At 40.7% G+C, this 19223-nt stretch overlaps 1 protein-coding gene across 1 annotated transcript in view; it reads left to right on the top strand.

Moving 5' to 3' along the window:
- Positions 1 to 702: 702 nt before the first annotated feature.
- LOC147027142 (trypsin-2-like) overlaps positions 703 to 19223 on the top strand; it is a 55528-nt gene continuing 37007 nt past the window's right edge. Inside the window, exon 1 of the mRNA XM_085883317.1 lies at positions 703 to 775. Coding sequence (XP_085739443.1) covers positions 718 to 775 — 58 coding nt within the window. The 5' untranslated portion in view covers positions 703 to 717. The remainder of the gene's footprint in view (positions 776 to 19223) is intronic.

Genomic DNA, 19223 nt, shown 5'->3' with positions numbered 1-19223 from the left:
TAGGTCAGTGATGCGATTAAAGACACTTCTTGATGGATGGAATAAAGGCAAATTAAGATAATGGAGAGAAGAAATGCTGTACCAGTTGGATTTTTTAGGTAAGGTATGAAGGAAAGTTCGAATTGTGAGCAGTCTGTGGAAATAGCAGAAGAGTAGTGCATTATGATACAGTAATGCGAACCACACGTGTGAAAGAGGAAGATGAAGCATTATAAGAGATCGTTTTTATTATTATTATTATTATTATTATTATTATTATTGTTTGAGGGAGTTTTCATCAGATTAGGTAATGGAAGTGTTGCGGAAAAAATTGACGTGAATGGTGAATTTGGATCGGTAAACGCAGGGGGTGGAAATGGGTAACGTGGTTACGGGAGAAGCACGTGGTTTTGGGAGGTGTATAGTCAAAAGTGAATTTATTTGTTTTAAATAAGATTGTGTAACATTCGGAAAAGGGAAGGTTGAAGTAAAATTGTGGAGGTGTGTGGTGAATTTGGAACTGTAAACGCAGAGTGAAGCTGCTGGGTCGATGAAACATATCAGAAAGAGAGTGGAGAGAGACACCTGGTTACAGGAGGTGTATAGTTTGAAAGGATACAATGAAAATTATTAATTTTTGATGTATTTTTGAAGAATAGGTAAGATTCGCTAATGGAAGGTTGTAGGAAGAAATTGTGAAGGTAATGGTTAGAGTGGGTCAGCTCAAGTTGAATAAAGATGGTGTGCCGGCTGAAGGAAGAAGAAGTAGAAGAAGAAGAAGAATCGGGACTCATGGGTATGCAGGGAGAAAGGATGTTGTTTTTTTTGTTTGTTTTTTTTTGTTTGTCTTTTTTGTTTTGAATTTAAGACAAGAAACATAGTGTTTAGATGGGAGGGGGTGTTGGGAAAGTGGGGATAATAGGAATTTAAGGTAATATGGAGAGAATACAAATAAAAACGATTGTACACCAAGAGGGGAAGGATGAGTAGGCCTCAAGAAACCCGGTAAGACAAGGTCGAAGAAAACACAAAATAGCACGATTTTTGAAACAAAACCGAACTAGGAACACACAGTAACATGTAGGTGACAAAATAAACAGTTAAACGGGACAGATAATGACCAGAAACTTAACGTTGAGAAAGTCAGCAGGGAGTTCTGAGAGACCCTGCCATTGCTACAAACCCAGAACCGGAAGTTGACATCAAATCCTTCCTTTTCTCCAATGGTCTGATCTCAGCTCATCATACAGTTTCAGACCCAGTCATTCTACATTGGACATTCTGCTTCTACTCTCCTGGCAATGTAGTGAATCCCCCGATCTCAGACATGACATCAGAGCCGTCTGTCTGGACATATCTTGAGTATTTGATATATTGTGGCACCCCACCCTGATATCCAAGCTCTCTCCTTATGGCATCCATAATCCATCCTTATGGCATCCATCCTTATGGCACTCTTGGGCCTTACCAATGGCAGTGATATTTTGTGGGGAGACCATATTTCCAAGATGGCCTTCATAGCCAGCCACCGACTGGTCATTCTCTGTCATGCAACATCTTTCCTTGGCGAATCTGAAATTTTGACAACCTACAAGGCCTTAATTCACAGCTTAATGGAGTACTGCTCTCCACTTTGGGCTGGTGCCTCAGTCTCACCTTAGCCTTTAAGATGCTGTGGAAAGCAAGGCCCTCAAAATCATCGGGATCTCCCGTGATGATGCTGAGTGTCTAAGCCTGTTACTTTTGCATCACAGACAGGTCGGTGGCCTCTCTGTATTCTACCACTTCCTTCTTGGTCTTGCACCCTTTGCCTTCTCTTGGAATTGTCTGCCACAAACCATCTTCTTGGTAAACTCCCAAAATCCAGGCTCAATGCTGACCTCCACTCATTTTCTCATCTTTTATCTCACCTGTAGAACCAACTTCCTCACTCCTTTCAGATCCATTTTACCAACAAGGGTTTAGATATAGCTGTTCACCACCCCCTGAGGTCATCCCCATCCATACTCATGATTGCTTCTACCTCAAATGACCCCATTCCCAAACACTACCTTTCCAGGTAATTGTGATTTCCTCCCCCATCTCCCTCACCTCTTTGTTTGTTAGTTGCGGGTATGTTTGTTCATTTTCTATTTAATTCCCACTTCCCCCTTCCTCCTATTGCTGTGTTTCTTTCAGCTTGTGTGTAACTTGATCCCCACCATGTGTCCTTGTCTTCCTGCTCCCTGATCTCCCTCTCACTTTGTACTCTGCTATTGGTGTTTCCCCCTCTCCATTTTGTTCCCTTCTCATCTGCTCGAGCTCTTCCACGAGCCTCACACATGTATACAATTATTTTTTTTTTAATTTGCCTTTTTGACGATTTGGACGTGATTTATGTTCACTCCTCCAAAAAAGGTGGCTCCCAAAAAAAAAAAAAAAGAATATAGAGGCCCTTAATTATATTATATGATCACCAGCCATGCATGATGTTGATGAAGAACCTAATATGGCAAAGCTTATTTCTGTGATCAAGGATATCTCATTGGATCAGCTGCAGGAAAAAGATAAAATTCCTTGGAGTTATTTCTGAAACTTGGTGGCCCGGTATTTAGCTGAGCTGTATAAGGTCCTGACTGCTTGAATGAGGAATGAGGGCCACATCCCACAAGACTTTAAGGATGTTTGCATTATTACCTAGGATAACTAAGAGAGTTAATCGAACACGATACCCCACACAGTGTTTATATGTATACTTATAATTAGATTTTAAATAAAATATTGATTTTTTAAGATCGTTTTAAAAATCCAGAAGTTTAGCACTAATGAAGCAGTCCTGTACATCACCCTTATACACTGTAATAAGATGATGTTGAGTCGCAGTTTCGAAGATGGAGGCTTTATTGATCACCATAGTACACAGTGTCAATCGGCATGGTACGTAGCCATATCAACAGCCTCTTCTTCACTCCAATACTACACCCTCTCACATGCCAGGCCCTCTCTTGCACTCTATTGGTTCTTGAAAGTATTATGAAGGAGATTTGTGTTCTGCAGTGTTCAAGTATATAATTCAATTTCAGTAAAGTTTTGAAAATGTTTAAAGGCCTATAAATAAATGAATTCTGGGTTTTACTGCCATTTTACCCAGTGTCTTTTACACCACCTTATCTAACACATTACATTAGTTGTCCATGCCTGTTGTATGTGTCCTTTATAATATTTTTACAAACAGTGTTTCCTGTTTGGAAGAATTTTCAATTTTGTTTGACTGCCAGGCAGGCAGACAAAGTAAAAAATATTATCTTACCCCTCTGTGCACATGTGCGGTTGGGATAAATTCAGATCCAAAGCATGGTAAAATGACAAACTTGTCGACCTATTCATGTTCCGATTCAGGTTCAAAATAAAACATTCAATTCAAATAAGCTGTTCCTTGATCATAACCTGATTTTCATAAACTGATAAGACAGATAGACAGATGCACAGATGGACATGAACCAATTGCTTAACCCCATATTTTACTCTCCGTTGTGATTGCAGCAATTACAGAGGAAACATTCTTCCTTATGTTGCAGGAAAAGCTGTGGCCTGTGTTTTTCTGAATAGCCTCATGATCGTTGCAGATTGGCTATATCCATCCCGAGTGCAAGTGTGGGTTTCATGCAGCGTGGCCCATCACTGATACGATGCTATGTACAGCAGGCAATATGACTGAGCTCCTTTTGCATACATGGTCTTCAAAAGATCCTTAGTATGAAGTGAAAGGATAACATCACCAATACTGAAGTGCAGGAACGGGCCAAGATGCAGAAATTGTAAATGATCCTTGAACAAAGGTGGTCTAGTGAGCCACATGGATGATAGACAGATACCAAAATAGGTGTTATATTGAGACTTGGCAGGTACTCCTCAGTCAGTTGGAAAACCAAGGTTGCGGTACAAAGGTCTCTGCAAAGACAACATGCAGTCTTTTGGAATATCCATGACAAGCGGGGAAGAAACTGCATCAGGATGTGCTTTATGGAGCAGAGCATTGAATGCATCTGCTCAGTCTGCAGAGCTGTTAGGTAAAGCAGCAAAGAGAGGCCAAGAGATCTGTCTGTCATGACCCAGCACCAATTGATGATGGGTGTCCAAACCGTTCGCTAACGCAGAGCTCGCATTGTTTTAATGGGCCACATGCAATGATATAGAAACCTAAACAAACCTCAAGAGAAAAACCTACCAATCTCCTTTAAGATGAATGGATGGCTGTAGTTGCATGTACACATTACTTCATGAGCTTTAGCCTCTGTTTTTATAAAAAGAAGACACGTAATATAAGCTTCCCTGATTCCATGCCCCTTGTTTGTATAACGATCCATGCAAGACAATTGCAATATGACAAAGCTTTCAAGCATAAGCTTCACAGTATTTCTTGGTGGAAGGGACCAAAGATGGCTCTGCTCAAATACTCCTTTGATCTTTTACCTTGTGTCAAAGCCTTTCAATTGGACTTGTCTTTTCGATATTACCTTGAGCTGCACAACCTACATGCCTCGTCATATCAAGTCACATCCATCTGCAGCATTGCTTGCTATCATGATATGTGTAAGTCTCACATCACTTGTATTATCTCCTATATTTTCAAACCAATGAAATATCATGAAGTATCCCAGCAGTCATGAATGAGCTCGTCTTTCAATAAGAAATTAGCATTAAGGGAACAGGATGAAGTCGTTGCAATGGTTATATAAACCGGGAGAGGATTTTCATGAGCTAAAGTTGTCAACCTTATACTTGAACTATGCAGTGATTTTCATTTGTGTAGCCATCCATCTATTGATTCAATGCAGACACAAACATGGGGTCTTTAGCATTCTGAAATGAGTACAAGGAAGCAGGACAGATGGTGACACAAAAATACTTCATGATGCACTGCTCGCTGCTGGCAGTACACCATCAGCAGTTAAATACAAATTCACACCCAACTCTGAACTTGTACATTCATAAATTCTGCCAGGAATCAAACTCAGGGTGAGACAGCTCAGAAGTTTCACTCGCTGACACACACACACACACCACACACCACACACCACACACCACACACCACACACCACACACCACACACCACACACCACACACCACACACCACACACACACACACACACACACACATACACACATACACACATACACACACATATACACACACATATACACACACATACACACACACATACACACACACATACACACACACATACACACACACATACACACATACATACACACATACATACATACACACATACATACACACATACATACACACATACATACACACACACATACACACATACACACATACACACATACACACATACACACATACATACACACATACACACATACACACATACACACATACATACACACATACACACATACACACATACACACACACATACACACACATACATACACACATACATACACACATACATACACACATACATACACACATACATACACACATACACATACACACACACATACACACACACATACACACACACATACACACATACATACACACATACACACATACATACACACATACATACACACATACACACATACACACATACATACACACATACACACATACACACACACATACACACATACACACATACACACATACACACATACACACACACATACATACACACATACATACACACATACATACACACGGACATACACACATACATACACACATACATACACACATACACATGAACATACACACATAAATACATACACACATACATACACACATACATACACACATACACACATACATACACACATACATACACACATACACACACACATACACACATACATATACACATACACACATACACACATACACACATACATACACACATACACACATACATACACACATACATACACACATACACACATACACACACACATACACACATACATACACACATACACACATACACACATACATACACACATACACACACACATACACACATACACACACACATACACACATACACACATACATACACACATACATACACACATACACACATACACACATACATACACACATACACACACTCATACACACATACACACATACACACACATACACGCATACACACATACACACATACATACACACATACACACACACATACACACATACATACACGCATACATACACACATACACACACACACACACATACACACATACACACAAACATACACACATACACACACACACATACATACACACATACATACACACATACACACATACATACACACATACATACACACATACACACATACACACATACATACACACATACACACATACATACACACATACACACATACACACATACACACATACACACATACACACACACATACACACATATACACATATATACACATATATACACATATATACACATACATATATATACATATATGATACAGCTCTGGAAAAAAATTAAGAGACCACTGCAAAATTATCAGTTTTTCCAGTTTTACTATTTATCGTTATGTGTTTGAGTAAAATGGACATTTTTGTTTTATTCTATAAACTACTGACAACATTTCTCGCAAATTCCGAATAAAAATATTGTCATTTGGAGCATTTATTTGCAGAAAATGACAACTGGTCAAAGAAACAACAACGATTCAGTGTTTTCAGATCTCAAATAATACAAACAAAACAAGTTCATATTCATTTTTAAACAACACAATACTAATGTTTTAACTTAGGGAGAGTTCAGAAATCAATATTTTGTGGAATAACCCTGATTTTCAATCACAGTTTCATGTGACTTGGCATGTTCTCCACCAGTCTTTCACATTGCTGTTGGGTGAGTTTGTGCCACTCCTGGCGCAAAAATTCAAGCAGCTCAACTTTGTTTGATGGCTTGTGACCATCCATCTTCCTCTTGATCACATTCCAAAGGTGTTCAATGGGGTTCAGGTCGGGAGATTGGGCTGGCCATGACAGGGTCTTGATCTGATGGTCCTCCATCCACACCTTGATTGACCTGGCTGTGTGGCATGGAGCATTGTCCTGTGGGAAAAACCAATCCTCAGAGTTGGGGAACATTGTCAGAGCAGAAGGAAGCAAGTGTTCTTCCAGGACAACGTTGTATGTGGCTTGATTCATGAGTCCTTCACAAAGACAAATCTGCCTGATTCCAGCCTTGCTGAAGCACCCCCAGATCATCACCGATCCTCCACCAAATTTCACAGTGGGTGCGAGACACTGTGGCTTGTAGGCCTCTCCAGGTCTCCGTCTAACCATTAGACGACCAGGTGTTGGGCAAAGATGAAAATTGGACTCCTCAGAGAAGATGACCTCACTACAGTTCTCTACGGTCCAATCCTTATGGTCTTTTGCAAACCTCAGCCTGGCTCTTATTTGCTTCTCATTGATGAAGGGATTTTTTTCGAGCTTTGCACGACTTCAGCCCTGCCCCTAGGAGCCTGTTTCGAACCGCCCTCGCCGTGCACTTCACCCCAGCTGCCGTTTGCCATTCTTTTTGTCGGTCACTTGATGTCATCCTACGGTTGTTGAGTGACATTCGAATGAGTTGGCGGTCATCCCAGTCAGTGGAAAGTCGTTTTCGCCCTCTGCCAGTCTGTAGCTTTGTTGTCCCCAATGTCTGCTGCTTGACCTTGTTCTTATGAATCGCCGTCTTTGAAATTATAATGATGGAAGCAACGTGACGCTCACTGTATCCCTCTGCCAGTTAAGCCAGAATTGAACCCTTCTTTTCCTCACTCAAAACTTTTCTTTTAAACTATTTTGGCATGGTCAATAGTTATTTTTTTTTGATTCCAATTAATTTTGAGGTACTACTAGCACTGTTTTTGCCATCCAGCTGGTCCTATTGCAAGAGGAGAGTGATGACCACAGCAGTGGTTTTTATACTTTTCCTTGTTAAATAAGATTTGGTTCAGGTGATCACCTAATCAGTACCTCACAAAGTAGAATGAGGTGTGCCTGTGTTTGAATTCAACAGACACTGGAATGGAATGGCTGCCATACATGGAGTGATGCTGATTTGATTTTTTTTTTTTGAGATCTCTTATTTTTTTCCAGAGCTGTATATACACATATGTTGAGATATATATGTATGGTGAGATATATATATATATATATATATATATATATATATATATATATATATATATATATATATATATATATATATATATATATATATATAGTGACATGTGTGTATGTGTATATATATATATATATATATATATATATATATATATATATATATATATATATATATATATATATATATGTGTGTATGTATATATATATATATGTGTGTATGTATATATATATATATATATGTGTATATATATATATATATATATATATATATATATTTATATGTATATATGTATATGTATATGTATATATATATATTTATATATTTATGTGTATATATGTATATGTATATGTATATATATATATATATATATATATATATATATATATATATATATATATATATATATATATATTTGTATATCTTCTTCTTCTTCTTTCGACTGCTCCCGTAAGGGGTCGCCACAGCGGATCATCCGTTTTGATCCGCATAGTGATTTGGCATATGTTTTACGCCAGATGCCCTTCCTGACGCAACCCTGGTCGCCTCTTACGACACAGGGATATGGTACACCAATTTTAACCAGGGTATACACCGGCCCAGTATACTGGTACTCATTTTGCCGACCTCGGAAGGATGACAGGCTGAGTCAAACCCCTGGTGTATTAATTCAGTGGCCCAATGGGGCTTGAACTCAGGACCTTTTGGATCCCAAGCCGCTGCCCTAACCACTGCGCCAACACCAGGCTCATATATATTTGTGTGTATGTGTATGTATATGTATATGTATATGTATATGTATATGTATATGTATATGTATATGTATATGTATATGTATATGTATATGTATATGTATATGTATATATACACATTTACATATATTGATATCCTCCAGCAACATGAAAATAATGACATTAGCTCAAAGTTTTATGGTTTTTATTTCTATTTTTCTGATTGGAGTTTTAATTATTGATTCTATGATTTTCGAGAGATGGCCTGCTGTGATCGGCAATATTGCTGATGGCAGTGTGAAGTGCATGGTAGCCCACACGACCTTTTTCCTGTTTCTGAAAACAAGTGATCATCAATATCCATGAGCGAGTGGAATATTTACTGGAATTATAAATTAATTATTTTCTGCATTTTTCCAAGTAATAATAAAAAATATGGTTGATATTATTATTAACAGAAGGAAAATAATTTAGTCTGTTTCTGGTGTTTGTACCCACTCCATCTCCCCCCCCCCTTTACCTCAAATCTCAAATATCTGCGCAGCTGACACTGCACATGAAAAGGCTGAATGCCTAAACTTCGTGTTTACTTCTAAATCTTGTTTCCCAAACCCATCACTTTCTGCACCCACCTTACCCAGTCACACCCAGCTTTATATGGCAGTTCGAATTATATTCGAATCATAACTGCCGTAGAAATGGAAGTGACAACATCGCGGTCACACCTTGGCGATCTTGCCAGCGTATGCCGACCTAAGAAAAATGTGTCTAAAACGTTGGGGCACGTCAAATACGGTATGAGTAAGTTTGGTATACGTGAGTAGAACGCTAAAGTACGCTATCATACGTCGTAGTAAGTAGAGTACGTCAAGAAATTTTAAACATGTTCAAAATTTTACGACGTACTCGGCGTATGACACACGTTCTGCATGCGATGGGGATAAGTTTTACACACGATATGTGGACGCTTACACACGTCCACAAAGGCTACTTATAAGCTACTCATAAGTCGAAACACGTCGCGGTAATGTCTTTTTTACGCGAAACTTATTTCTAACTTATGTTTTGACGTGCTTTGAACCAATTATTTACGTAGTCCCAACACACATCGACGTATGTAGACGTATTCCAATGACGTCTTCCGGTCAACAAAAAAAAATAAATGAACGTGTTTCTAGCTTATAACTGCCATATAAAGACGTGTTCCCAGCGATTTTGGGAATTGGTATATAAAAATGCTGCTCATAAAAGGGGAACCCAACAGTGTTTTCGAGTCCTTTTTGAGTCGATGTCCATGTCAGCAGTAACAGTATCAGTATTAGTATTAGTAGTAGTTTGTTCATGTTGGCAGTAGTAGGTGAGTGTGAGGGGGAGGTTGTGGGTTATGATGGATCGTCATTGCGTCCGCGTGTCCACGGGTAGGAGACATCTTTTCACCATTGTTCGAAGTTCTTCGCGGCTAATTTTTTATGGGGCTTTTTCAACAATGAGCTATAGCTTGTTTTTACGATTTAGGTCTATTCATAACGGGTTGGACAAATGCACAATGAACTAATAATGTGCATAGAGCACTTGATTACTTATAGATACGATATACCAACGAATAATTATCGTGAAGCCGGCGTTCACAAACTATGCCCAACGATAGCCTAACTTATCCATATCGTGCGGCAGTTTATCTTTGCCGGTGAAGTAGGGTTTGCTATTCATAGGCTGCCACTCAACGATTTAAATGTCTGCATCTCCACTATTGAAAGTAGACGCTTGCGCTGAACAATTGGATTTTTTTACACTCAACGACTTTTAAACGGTACCACTCAGCTATTTTCATTGTTTACAATGAACGATTTAAATTGCTGTCACTCGCCTTTGTTTTTTGACGCTGGGGTTTGGAAATTTGAAGCGTTTCTTCTGAACGTGTTAAAACGCTCAAACTCGACTATTTTAAATAGACGCTGCCGATGGACAACTGGAATCATAGCCAAGCTAGACATCGAAGTGTGAACATCCTCGTCATGCCGAAGAAAAGTTTGAAGAATGCTGCAAATAAGTGTCCTGGCCGTGGCCGTGGACGCTGACGCAAGGACGAGCCATTATACCAACATCTTTCAGCCTATGAGTAACTTAAAAGTAACGTCTGTTGGTGTGTGGCAACGATCGCGTAACGTGCCAACAACACGTTAATCATAGGTTAGAAATAAGTTTCGGGTACGCTAAACATTACCTCGGCGTGTCTCAACTTATGATTAACTTACAAGTAGCATGTGTTGACGTCTGTCAACGATCGGAGACCGTGCATACAACTTGTGGCCAGCGTAGCGGAACGTGTGAGTCATACGCCGGCATACGTCGTGAAATTTCAAGCATGAAAAAATTTGAGGACAACCAAAAAGTACAACGTTTAAAGCCAACGTACAACGACGTATGGCAGTGTTTTTCAGCGTGCTCTCAATGTTATCAAAACTTACCCATAACGTATTCAACGTGTGCCAGCATTTTAGAAAAAAATTTCAAAAATCGGCATACGTTGGTTAAAACGTCAAGGTGTGACATGGCCTTTAAAGGCCCAGTCACACCTTGACGTTTTAGCCAGCAATGGCAACGTATTAAAATGTATGTAAAACGCTGGATTACGTTGAACTTTTGATGTTTTTTTTTAAAGATTCGGACGTATTCATAATGAGTTGGTCGCACTAGAAATTGAAGTGTCAACATCACCGTCATACCGAAGAAAAAAAAATAATAAAAAAACCAGGGAGTCTGGAACACTGAAGCTAACCATTACCTTGACGTGTTTCGACTTATGAATATCTTACAAGTAACGTGTGTCAACGATCGTGTAACAGCCTACAACACGTTACTCATAGGTTAGAAATAAGTTTCGGGTACGCTAACCATTAACTCGACGTGTTTCGACTTTGAGTAACTTACAAGTAACGTGTGTCAACGATCGCGTAACGTGCCTGCAACTTATGGCCAGCATTATGCGGAACGTGTGAGTCATACGCTGGCATAAGTCTTAAAATTTCAAGCATGGAAAATTTGAGGACAACCGCAAAGTACAACGATGAAAGCCAGCGCACTACGACGTATGGCAGTGTTTTTCAGCGTGCTCTCAATGTTATCATAACTTTCCCATAACGTATTCGACGTGTACCAGCGTTTTACACAAATTATCCAAAGATCGGCATAAGCTGGCTAAAACGTCAAGGTGTGACTGGGCCTTAACCACTAAACCAACCCCAGGCATATTTTTCTGAATACAACCATGAAATTATAAAAACATATATTGAGCAGGAAAGCACATTTCACTTTATTCTTAATTTTGACTTCAAGTACAGACACTTTGTTTCAAGTGAAATGGGCTGATGGGGCCCTGCAAAAAAAATCTATGACGGATAGCCAAATAGCTATATGGAATATAATTGATTTAGTCAGGAGGCCCAATGCAGAATAGTGTACGACCCTGCTGATTCCGTGTTAGAATAGTGCAACAGGTGTAAATTGACTGTGCAGACACACAGAAACGTGAATCAACTTGTTGCCAACTCTGGATATGGATAGTATGGCCGCCATGACAGTTTACAAAATGGTCGCCATTAAATACACTTTTCGTCATATTTCAGCCGCAAATTGACATGAAATTACAAAATTAGGGTCGATTTCCATGTTTTTGAGCATGCCTGAGCTGATGGGAGTATAGAAAAAACATTGCTCCATCCATTTTCTAAAAATAATATGACTTGTTTTTCACTATATTATTTTTAAAGAAATGTTCAGGCTCGAATTAGAATGTCTGATTATACAAACCACAATCAATGAATTTTACAACTTTGCTATAAAATGAACCTAAACTACATAACTGTGTGTTTTTCTGTTACCCAGGACTAACTGAAAAATGAAAGCCGCAAGATTTCTCACAGGGGGTTCAAGGGATCGAGAAGAAGAAGAGCATGTAGACTGGAATAAATGCTTTATTTGCCAGGACAGTTCAAAAACTAGCAAGTCAACGCCACTTCGAAAGACTACAATCGTTGGTGTGAAAACTGTAGCTGAATGTTGCAAAGAAAGAGAGAAATATAATGACGCTAAATATGTTGACTCATTCTCAAGAATCAGAAAATATTCTGTACCGGAGCACGTCGAAAAGATTCAATGGCACAAATTCTGCTATAGTGACTTTACTCACGCACAAAAAATAGACAGACTGAAGTCAAGGATTCAGCCACAATCTGTGACTTATGCAGAAGAGATACCCACAACATCAGGTTCCTCAGAGAAATACCATGTCCCAAAGTCACTAACATCCGCGCACAGTGCTATGGATTGGTCAAAATGCGCTTTCTGCCAGACTGACATTCCTGGAAAAGCTGGTGTCCTGACAAATGTTGAATTTGATCACACATCATCCAGGATGCTTAGTTTGGCCCAATTTGACCCCACCATGCGTCACAGGTTTGCAGGTGTTTCAGACTTGATGGCAGCTGAAGGTAAATATCACCTCAAGTGTTATGTTTCTTTTCGCAGAAAGTATAATAAGGAGAGTGGAGAGAAAAACCAGTCTCCTGAAAGCATCTGTTTCAGAAATGTGATGAACCAGCTTGAGAAAGAGCTGCAGAAGGGACATGTGTTTACCCTGAAAAACATCTGGGAACACTACAGCATGCTGTTATTGAATGATTTTGGAATTGAGGCTGGAGCCTACAAAAGCTACAATTTCAAGCAGAAAGTGGAGGTTCACTTTGGTAGTGACAAGGTGACATTCGTGCAGCCATTGGATGTCACAAAACCCCTCATAGTTGCGTCCTCAACTGTGACAAAGTTTGCCATGAGAACCACCGTGAATGATTTATCTGAAGAAGGTGAAAGTTCTGAAGAAGATGAATTGGCCCAGTGCAGTCTGCCTCATCATGAGAACGAAATCCTTAGCTGGATCTTCAGAGTGGGCATAAAGATTTACAGTGACGTAAAACACTCTCCAGGGCATAGCATTATCGGTGGACTGAACACAGAAAATGCAGAGCGAATTGTACCTGAAACCCTGTACATGCTTGTAAAGCTTCTTTTTGGTGGTGACAGCACTGACAAGATGGACAATGAAGAAGCGGATGAGACAGATACCAAGAACAAAGTTCTGAGCATCTGCCAAGACATTATTCATGTGGCTTCAGGAGGCAAAAAACTGACCCCCAAACACCTGGGCCTTGGCCTTGCTCTTCACCAGGCTACACGCTCAAAAGAACCACATCTACCTGCACCTGAGAACTGTGGGTGGGAACAGGTCGTCAAAGATGGCAACGAGACATTTCAGCCGCGACTCATGACTGCACAGCCTATTACTGCTTACTGTGTAGAACTGACGACATGCAAATGCCGTGGGTCATGCTCAACTCGACGGTGAAAATGTACACGGAATGGACTGCCTTGCACGAAAGCATGTGGATGCAAAGCCCTTTGTAGGAACCCGTTCAGTGTACAAGCCAATCAATAGCTCTGAAAATTGTACTTGGGTGTTCTCACAACACTTTGCTCTTCTGCAAAGCAACGTAATTTTGTGTTAGAAAGAATCTGACAGCTGTTGAAATAACCTTTGACTGACTGTAAACCCATCTCCATCAATAGTGCTAAACATTTTCTTTTTCACATTTGTTGCTCGTATGTGCATTTTCAATTTCGTCTTTAAGTTGTCAATTATGTGAAAAGTTGTGATCCAGTACAAAAATAAAGCACAAAATAGTGTTCCTCGTGTCAGATTACATAGTATTTCACAATCATGACAAATTTCTGGCTAGTACAATTTGCAGTAAGAAAAAGACTAAATCTGATGGCGGCCATTTTGATTACTGTCATGGCGGCCATAATATTCAGATGCAGACTTGGCAACAAGTGGAACTAGACTTGGTCATGCCGAGACTCTTCAAAAACACCAGTTGCACCATTCTAACATGAAATCAGCAGCCAACCTATTTTCTAGGCTAGCTACATATTTTGGCTTCTGGACTAATTTTCTTTTTAGTTTTTCAAGAGGAATTACTTGGGAGGATATGTACTCGGTCTCACACTTCAATTCCCACTCTAACCACTGATGCAAGGCACCTTATAAGATCTTGGAATCATACACTTGTAAGGGAAAAGTGTACACATTTTAAAGGATGGAGCACTCAGAGCAAAAATGATGAACAACAACGCCCTCTAACGGATGTGATTTTGTATCTCATTTATTATTTTGTCTTTGTGACTGTATTTATCGATGAATTAGATATTTGTAATACAGCCATTGACATTAAACCAAATCTGCCTATGCTTTCCATATCTATACGGTGAAATCTTCAAATGATGAGGGTTCAAGCAAATGCTGAACAATCTTCTCCTGATCATGACTCCTTGGCTCACCGTAAACTGTACAAGCTTTCTGAACATCAGGCTAGGATTTTTTTTTAATATTTAATCTTGTTAACCACCGGGCAATAATATGCCTTAATGAGGTTGCCCTGCCAAAGATCCGATTTTCCCCGATAGAGTCACTTAAATCAGTACTACAGGGACTTGGGGTCATCTTTGTATAATGTATGCAAATGTGGAAAGGGAGAAAGTGGAGGGGAGAATATATTCAGAAAAATATAAAAAGAGAAAGGTGAAGTTTAGAGGTGGAGGGGAATATGGGGAGGCATAGAAAGCCATTGAAATGAGGAAAGCAGAGTAAAGAGAAGGAAGGGAAGTGTCATGTTTGGGGAACACGGGAGAAGGTGGGGTTGATATGGAGTTTTTATTGTATAACTTGTAAAAAATAATAGTTCATGCCTAAAATCTGTGCAATGAGATAGTCTACCCTGAGCACATTATTATGGAAGTGACTTCACGAGTATTTTGGGAAAACTAGAATGGTGCTAATACAGTATGTATATGTAGCCTTGCTGTTCAACAGAGGTTCACACAAGGATATACCAAGAACTTGGACATCCGGTTCTGTATCGGAGTGCTTTGGATGTTGGCTTGTGCAGTGCCTCCTTCCAGTTCATGATAGCTAATCTTTCGGTACCAGGTGCATAATCTCTTTCTGTTATCCTTTTGTACCTGTGTTGTTACCTCCGCCACCGAAGGTGAATGCAGTGTTATGTTTTCACCCCTGTCTGTTTGTCTCTCTGTTTGTGAGTATTATATTTCAAAACTTTGTGGATGAATTCAGATAAAACTTAGCGGACAGGTTTAGATGTCTGCCAAGGACGAATTGATTCAATTTTGGTGAAGATCCGGATCCGGAAATGAAAATTAAAAAAAAAATTTTTTATTGTGATTCTTCACCGGTGAGATACGTATGGGGCCAAAAATGATATGTAGCATGATATTTCAAAATGTTGTCGACAGATTATGACAAAACATGGTGGATGAGTTGGGGAGGTGACAATAACAAGCCGATTAGATTTTGGTGTCTGACAAGGACAAATGGTCTGGATGCAGATCCGGCTTATCACTGGGTTTCAAAACACAAACTGTTCAGTCTGGCAGAGGTATACACTCCAGCGAGTGTTCTAGTTTAAAAAAAAAAATTATGACTCATTAACTATCATTCCCTTGTGAATATGAAGATTTTCTTAAACGGCAAAACAAGATGCCATTGCCAAGTGCAAATTTGCTCTCGAACTGAAGTTATTCCATCCACTTCATTGGACAGCCACTGAAAGAGGTGCAGTCACTGAAACACCTTGATCTCCTTATCTATGAGAGCCTTTTGTGGGAGAATCATACATCGAAACTGGCATCAGTTTCGAAAGACCACCACTAGATATTATTTGTCAAGCTAAGGCATTCCTGAAATGAGCACAACACAGTAAACATTGCTTTCATACAGAGCTCCTTGGATTATGGCTCTCTGCTTTCGACTAGTGCTTCTGCTTCCCACATTGCTCTTCTTGAAACGGTTGCGAACAAGCCCTTTTTTGAGGCTTGTGGAGGAGCAAGAATATACAATGTATCAAGATGTAACAGAACACAATGAACAGTATAAAGAGAGGGAAAAAACACTGCAACAGCAGTGTCAAGGGCTAAAATAGAGGGAAGATGGCAATGATGGGTAAGGTAGGACACACGGGGTGGAAAAGATGGCTACAGAAGATCAGGTCAGGTCAGGTATGGGAGCATGCACCGGAACAGCACGTAACACTTTTTGCCAGTACTCCAGGGGCCTCTGTCTCGCCATCCCCCAGGCAGATGCCTGGCCCATCCCCATCTAATTGAGATGCCAATCAACATGATACAACCACAAGGCATGTGGTTGGCCCATTGGCCTCATCCGCTCATGAGACTCCCTCGCTGAAAGAATCTGATGAGCAGGATCAGTGTCGGGACAATGAGCCACATGTCCAAGCAGCTGCAACTGACACTTATGGACTATGCAGATACCAAATCTCATTTGAGTCTCTCTCAGCAACCGCTCATTGGACACAAAGTCTGACAAGCGATAGTCAAGGATTCTCCGAAGAGACCTGGTACCAAAGGAATTAAGTCTTCTATCTCAGATCCCTGGTCAGAGTCCAAGTCTTGCATCCATAGAGCAAGAATGGAAGCACCAAGGACCTGAAGACTCGGAATTTCATCCTCTCGCACAGGTACCAACAGCACCACACCCCATGATCCAGTGAATCCATGACTCCCCAGGCCCGACCCAGATGTCTATTGATCTCTGGCTCACAGCCAGCAGAGACATGAATATCACCGCCAAGGTAAGTGAATCTCACCGTGACCTCAATATCCTCGCCACAAACAGGAACAGACAGGATAGCAGCATCCAAGATGTCATTGAAAGCCTGGATCTTAGTTTTGACCGAGTAAACCCAGAATGCTAGTGGCTCTGACTCCTCATTCAGCACCTCAAGGGCCCCCAAAAGGATATCCATAGTCCCAACAAAGATGACTGCATCATCTGCGAAATCAAGGTCAGAAATCTTGACATTCACAAATGATTCACCACAGCTTGAGCTCTCCGACATCCTCCCCAGAATTCAATCCATACAAGTGCTGAAAAGTGTGGGGACCAGTACACACCCCTGATGAACTCCAGAAACAACTGTAAATAAGTCAGAGATGGTACCACCACATCTCACAGCCCTCTCAGTACAAGAGTATCGTTCAAACATCAGATTGCTCGGTTTTGGTGGCACCCCACGAAAACCAAGAATCCTCCAGAGGGCATCCTGATTCAATGAATCAAACACTTTTTCAGATATCAACATGGGCTCTAAGCAGCCCCTGACGAAACTCTCATCTGCATTCGGTGAGTACCTGAAGAGCAAGGATGCGGTCAATCGTTGAGCTCTTTGGTGTAAAGCCTGACTGCTCTGGATGGTGGTGCTCATGCAGATGGTGGTGAACCCAATAAAGATTTATCTGAGCAAAGACCTTGCCTGGCACTGAGACCATCGTCACCCCTCGGTAGTTTTTTCAGTCTTAGTGATCACCCTTCTATTTCCAGAGAGGGACAACAAGGCCCCTCTTCCAATCAATTGGGATGATGCCTGTCTTCCAGGAAGATCACAGAACTGCATGCAATGACTTGAGTACAGCATTTCCACCAGCCTTGAAAAGTTCAGCATGGATGACACGGATCCCAGGAGCTTTCACCCGGTTCACCGCAGCCTGTGTTTCTATAAGTGAAGGTGGACCACAGTTGATTGGAGGGTCAGCCATTGGGATAGTAACACCCCTGTCATCGAACTTGACAGCTGGTTGATCAGCCTGGTACAGCCGCTCAAAGTAACCAGCCCAGCGGGCCTTCACTTCGGGCTTATCTGTCAAGAGCCTACCACTCTCTGCTCTCACTGCAGTACACCGAGGGACGGGCTTGGAGGAACGCAATGCACAAATTCCCCTGTACGCAGGACGAGAATCACTTGACCACAGGTGATACTCTACCCCCTCACCATTGCTCGCACATAGGCCTCCTTGTCCACCCTTAGTACATGTACAGTTTAGTGCCTCTGCTCCCTGAACAGCTCTGCTCTGCCATTCAGTCTGGCCCTGCGACTCTGGTCAATGGTATCCAGTGTCTCATGAGAGACAAAATTCTTCTTCACCCGGGCCGTGAATTCCTAGACATCTTGGCAATAGCAGCATTAAGGACAGTGGTGTTGAAGGCACTCCACAATGCATCAGGAGCCCCCAAAGCACTCAGACCCACCAAATTTTCACTCAGTCTGTTCGCAAACTCCTAAGCTACCCTCTCATCCTTCATCTTGCCACCATCCAGCCTAGGCTGGGATGGTACCATTCTCCTGTACTTAAGCTGCAAATTTAGAGTTGCTACCACAAACCTGTGGTCAGTATTGAGGAACTGAGCACTCCGGTAA

This window comes from Eptatretus burgeri, chromosome 5, assembly GCF_056783735.1.
Source record: "Eptatretus burgeri isolate ZD-2024b chromosome 5, Ebu_testis_v1, whole genome shotgun sequence".
NCBI lineage: Eukaryota > Metazoa > Chordata > Myxini > Myxiniformes > Myxinidae > Eptatretus > Eptatretus burgeri.
The sequence above is the reverse complement of the archived record's forward strand: the minus strand, read 5'-3'. Positions and strand labels throughout refer to the sequence as shown.